Source organism: Physella acuta, unplaced genomic scaffold, assembly GCF_028476545.2.
Source record: "Physella acuta isolate Inbredline_101_S28 unplaced genomic scaffold, ASM2847654v3 ptg000713l, whole genome shotgun sequence".
Classification (NCBI taxonomy): Eukaryota; Metazoa; Mollusca; class Gastropoda; family Physidae; genus Physella; species Physella acuta.
In genome coordinates this window covers 48,631-55,000 of record NW_026732231.1, presented here as the reverse complement: position 1 = coordinate 55,000, position 6,370 = coordinate 48,631, and the positions used below count along the sequence as shown (strand labels likewise).

Genomic DNA, 6,370 nt, shown 5'->3' with positions numbered 1-6,370 from the left:
TATTACATAGAATCTGAAATACTATATATAGTAAGGGTGCTTTAAATAAAATAACAAAAAAAATGATGTGCATTATAGTTATGGAGGGTGTGGGTTAGCAAAGGAACAGGTTGTGCTGCAATTTGCAGGGAAATCAGGGCATTTTTTGGTTTGCTTTTCTGTAGCACTAAAACTTACCAGGGTGGATTTCTAATAATTAAAGAATATAAACCTTGAGATCAGTTGTTCATTGGAACAATCACAAAATTAACTATTGTTGACATAATAAAATATAAATTATAGGACTTTGTGGTTTGGTTTGAATGCACATAAGTGGTGTACATTGATTTATTTAAAATAATTTCCATTTATGTCATCCACAGACTAAGAAATCAATTTTAACCCTTTAATATCTTTGTGCCTATAGGGCTGGTATTTTTGTGAATTGAATTATTTTTCAATTAAATAATACATTTCATTTTTGATGTTTTCAGAAGGTGGTTTAGGAGATGGGATGGATGATGAAGTAGGCCCCAGTGACAGTGGATGGGAAGTTGAAGATTTGGATTTGCCAGCAGGTTTGGTATGTGGCTTAATGACTTTTTTAGCTTTGCTTTAGGGTCATCTACTATGTCTACATAGAGGGTGCAGAGGTCCAAAAAAGCCACTTTTGTTGTTTTGGGTGTGGGTGTTGAATTTGGGTCATGCAGTTAAACCTCTGTGTCATTATTGATAAAACTAGTAACTCTGCTGTAAGCAATTAATGAAGCAGAAATAGATGTCCTGAACCTGAATTGACCATACGATCTTATTAGGCTCAATATACAGCAAACAGTGTATTAAAAAACTGAATCTTTATGGCTCTACATTAGTTTTTTGGGTGATTGGGAAAGTAAAATCACTTAATAAATTTTTGGCTTTAAGTCTTAAATGGATGCATTTGCTCTAGTTTTTTAAAAAAGTGGATGCAATAGAACAGGGGTAGGTCAGGGGTATAAAATTCTAATAATTTACCTAATATCATCCTTCAATGAAGGTATTGTTGAGCACTGCTATACTCATCTAAATTCTCATGTATGTTAAAAATATCAGTCTAGTATTAAAATCATTCTTCATCTCACTCTTTCACCTGTAATTTTTCAATTTTTTGAGGTATCATGAGAATCCTACACTGTTATTATGATTATATATTAACTAAAAAAAGCATTGGGTAATGCAGAAATATATTTAATGTATTATGTAGGAAGAAGATATGGCTGCAACTGGTGCAGGAGAAGAAGGTTTTTTTGTACCACCTACAAAAGGGACTAGCCAAGCTCAGGTATGTGTTCCAAAAGAAAGTATTTTTAATGATTCGTAATTAGCTAACATGCTACTTTAACAAATAAACTGTCTAAAAACAGTCTGTTTTTTAGTAAAATTTTTAGAGATATTCAAGAAATAAAGAAACTTTTTCAATCACTGTATACCATCTAGAATTTGTTTTAGAGTAAAGTTGATATACATTATTTCTTATTACTTACTAGAGATTACTTTATTATAACATTTAAATATGCTTAAATCAATTAGGTATGGTGCAATAATTCTCAACTTCCAGTTGATCATGTACTTGCTGGATCTTTTGAAACTGCAATGAGGGTAAAATTTTAAGTTTTATTGTTCACTACCCATTATATTTGAATTATAGGTATATATATTTTTTAATGTTATTTCATTTTTTCATTGTCACAGCATTGGTAGTGTCGAATTCACAAATTATGAATTACTGATAAATAGGAATTAAACTAAATAGCGGGGTTAGCCTGTATACATTATTAGTCAACAAACAACATATTAAGAAAATTTCTTAGGGTGTCTTGATAAGTAGATCTAAACCAAATTTGAATGAAATTGTTCATTTCTTCATATTCTAAAATTGGAAGATGATGCCATTAGTGTTGTGTACTTTCCATAGTTTAAACATGTGACATCATTGCATTTTGCATTCTTGTCTCATCCATAAACACTTTTCCGGTTGCATAATTAAAAATGTTTTTCTACATTCAAATATTGCTTTATTTTTATTTTCCTTTTTAAAATGAAATTTAGTTTATACATTCAGTACATCCAACATTATTTTCAACTTAAGTCCTTATTATTAAGTATTCCATATACCGCTTGAGATACTGATCTCATTGCCTTGGAAAATATTTTGTAGAGAGAGAGAGAGATGTTTGCACATGGCCTTTTATAATATTGTTCATTATACCAGCTTTCTTTTAAAATAATGCATTGGCATACATTGACTATAGTTATAAGTAGCTCTAAAAGTTAAACTTATCTATAAACATTGTAATCTTCCAAGTCAGTTTGGGAGCTTTACCTTTGATGTGTTTTTGACTTATATACATTATATACAAAATATATACATTATATTTTGTAATTGAATAAGATAAATTAGTAAAGAATATAATCAAAAGGAAAATTTGTTTCTTTTCCATATTTATTTGATGATAGATTTAATATGTGGAACTTAAAACAAAGCCACACATGCTAAAAACCTGTACTTACATAGAAACATTTAAAAACTAAAACACATTTAATTATGCAATGACTTAATTTTCCAGCCTGCAGGAATGCTCTTTAAACATGGCATCCAATCTAACAAAACACAGATGTGCATTGAAAAGCTTGATTTGTTAAAACGTATAATTATATCTTGGCCATATGTTAGTTCTGTGAGTGTGAGGTTAAAAAAAATATTTCTTATAGAATATTCTTTACAGATCTTCCAATTTGGGAATATAAATAAATCACTTTTATTTCATTCTTTTTATGCTGATCAGAAAATTCTCTTAATTATTTACAAAAAAAAAAGAAATCAATAAAAATAAATTAGTTTTAAAAATATTAAAATATTATCAATTTTTAATAGAATATGCTGGACAGATGTTCCAATTTGACACTATGAAGAAATAAATAATTATTTATTTTAATAGCTTTTGAGGGTGCAGACATCTCAGAATTAACTGGTCTTATTCAAAATAGCCAACAGACTGTTTTACGATGGAGAACTGGGTTGTTCTATTTAAAATATGTTATGATATTCATTGCAAATAAATATTTATACTCTCCCCTATTAGTGTATCAAGTTTACTTATATATAAGTAGACTATATTACTTTGTATACATCATATACTCAATTTTTGTAGGCCTATTTATGGGCCTACACATTTCTCTATAGTTCCTTCTTATTGGTGCATATATTTTTACAAGTTTTTATGTGTTTTTTTTAAATGACTGCTTCTCAATGTGGCCTCAGGAAGTGATCATGTCTGTTAATGTTTTTATATGCTATTTTAATTTTCATTATGTTAAACTAAGAAATGGATTTTTGCTTTTCAATGTTTACTCAATATCTTTATTGTTTTCATATTTAAGCTCCTTCATGACCAAATTGGTGTTGTAAAATTTGAAGAATACAAGCAGCTATTTTTACTAACATTTAGTCGGTCCAGAACATGTTTTATTGGCCTGCCAACTGTTACACCCTTATTTGGATATCCTCATAGGAACTGGTATGATCACATTTATTGACTTTATTGGGTTTTTCACTTGGAAAAAAAGTTTAATTTAAAAGCTGTGTTTAAAAGCAGTTTTTTTTTTAATTTAAATATTAACTTTTTATTATCTAAAAAATTCAACTGTGTATTAGCTTTTGTATTTTCCAACTATAATCACCCAAATCTATTGTCATCTATTTAAATTTGTGTGTCTTAAATACTTTAAATTGGTTTAAAGGTATTAAAAATTGTTTCTATAAAAAAAATTCTCTATTTGAATTGTACATGATACAATGCATTAAGTAAAATTAAAAGCTTAACTTAAAACTTCTTTATTCCTACATAGGAAAGATGCTGGACCAAGAAGTGGTGTTCCCGCTGTTGGTCTCAAACTAGCTGCTCTAGTTCAGCAGTTACAAGTTGCTTATCAGTTAACCACTGCTGGAAAGTTTGGGGATGCTATTGACAAGTTCCGCTCAATTCTTCTAAGTGTACCACTCTTAGTTGTTGATTCAAAACAAGAAATTGCTGAGGTTTGTAAAAAATATGTTACTTTTTTTAAGTGAACAAAGAACTTTTTAACTCAAACAAAACCTAGAGCTTTTTTAATACAGTGCTACTTTGAATTTTGAGTGCCCTGACATACTAGATATGAGAAACCAGTAATCTGATTAGTGGGTTTAAAAGAAACACCGTGAAAAAGTTGCAGCTGATTGTGCATTGATGTATTAAATGACACATGCCTAGCTCATTTATAAAACATTCTGAAAGGGAGAAGAAAGCAAACCTTTTTGGACAGGCTTATTTTAACAGTCTGCATGGGAAAATGAGAAAAGCATGGCCAACAATGAGAAAAGCAGTGATGAAAACTATGCAAAAGTAACAAAACATATAGTAACATTTAGGTTCAATTATGTTCCATGAAGTTTACATAGCAGTAAGAGTGTAATGAGTAAGTGAATTAAAGTGACAGAAAGTGCTTTGCATTATAAGTATAAGTCAGTTAGTGAGGCTAGAGTAATGGCGGTTAAACTAAATTCAGTGGAGAAAATTACTTTGAGATGCGAACATTTTGATATATTAACAATGTTACAAAACAAATTAAACTCCTATCTTGAGGTTCCACTGTATTTCAATTTTTTAAATTCAGGATTCTGAAATCTTGAATACCATTTTTACACTTACAGACAGTAAATTCCCCTTTAGAACTTGTCCATGGGGCAAGTGAAATAGAGTTCACCTGTTTCCATGACCTCGGCATATGAAGGTATAATGTAGTCAGCTCTATGCCCAGCCACCTTTACTTTCCCTAACATAAGTCAGGTACCGATCAGAACTGGGTGGACTCATGGACATTATGAGGACTTGAACCCTGGACTTCACATCCATATACCGTAAAATACATTCATACATACATACATATATATGTTACGGTCAAAGCCCGCATTGGCTGGCTCTCTTGGCCAAAGCCGGAAGAACTAAGCACAAGAACGTATTTTGTACATTGGCCTGCCAATGCACGCACTGGCCGGGATGTCCTGGCCAATGTCATATCTAGACTAAGTTGTGATCACGTTTTTATTATTCTAGGTGCGGTTTTGTTGTAACATATTGTTTGGCTTTTGTTTGTATAGTAATCTATATGCAGTGCAACATGGACTTAAAGGACCGTCAGATCAAGAGACAGACATAGCAGATGGATGCCAAAATTAATAATCCAAATCCTAATGGAAAAGAATTTGTGAATCAAGTTATTTCTGAACTAAAGAACATGTGACATGAACTTAAACTAGTTCACAGAAAACCAAAGCATAGCCAAAGTCAATTTTCAGTAGAACGTGCCAACTAAGATATTCAAAACATGATGATGACAAGGATGCAGACAAATGAATCAGCTCATTGGGCTGAGAGTCTTAAATTCATTCAATTTATGAAAAACTGTAATTTTCATCAAGGAATCCAACAATCGCCATACGAAACCTTGTTTGGATGCAAAGCAAAAGTGAAACTTAGCACTTCAAATCTACCAAGAGAGGCTCTCGATAATTTAGCTACTGAGGAAGATCTTGAGAACATTGAACAAGAAATGGAGGTTGTCATAAATGCAACAACATCCTGAGCTAACACATCTGCTGTCGTGGTGCAATGTCCAGACCAGCTGCGTGACAAGAATAAGGCCAACAGATTCTGTGTAGTTTGTGAAAAATATTGTAGTGCAGCCCATTCTTGTGGATCCTGTGGCATCGATGTCCATGCAATATGCGGAATAGTCAATGAAGCAGATGAAATGTATGGAGTGAACAGTACTCGCAGAATATCTCACAATAAACAAGAAACCATGGACAACTGGTCTGAAGCTCATACTAGCTTGCAAACTCAAGGCGCTAAGATGCTAACAAAATTTAAACAAGCTGAAATGGGAGATACTGATTGCATCCGTATTCCAGATGTTGACAGAGATTGCGGTGATCCCCGATGCGTCATTGCAGTTGTCATGCACGTCGAGGGCGCTTTCTACAAGCTAGGAACTGAACATGGTGTATTTAAACAACTATATGCAAGAAGTGAGTTTTCAATTCTTCACGAAAAACTGCTCTCATTGTCGCCCATTGGCACTGAGGAAAATCACTACGAACTATCGCATCTTTACAATCATTGACCGTCGGCCAAGGCTACATTTACTGCAAAAGTGCGCAACAAATCGCTGCAAGAGTAAAAATAACAATGTAATTCTAAATAGTAATCAACAAAGACTTAATTTTTATAAACGTTACAGTATAAAAAAAGCAAAATCTGCTCATGGTCTTCAAATTCAGACTTTGACCGGTCGTCCCTAGCCAGATGATCTT

The 6,370-nt window shown here is 32.2% G+C and overlaps 1 protein-coding gene across 1 annotated transcript in view; it reads left to right on the top strand.

Moving 5' to 3' along the window:
* LOC131949760 (coatomer subunit alpha) overlaps positions 1–6,370 on the top strand; it is a 60,780-nt gene that overhangs the window by 46,623 nt on the left and 7,787 nt on the right. The window contains exons 23-27 of the mRNA XM_059311651.1: positions 474–562; positions 1,223–1,300; positions 1,549–1,617; positions 3,400–3,536; positions 3,868–4,054. Of these exons, the coding sequence (XP_059167634.1) occupies positions 474–562; positions 1,223–1,300; positions 1,549–1,617; positions 3,400–3,536; positions 3,868–4,054 (560 nt within the window). The remainder of the gene's footprint in view (positions 1–473; positions 563–1,222; positions 1,301–1,548; positions 1,618–3,399; positions 3,537–3,867; positions 4,055–6,370) is intronic.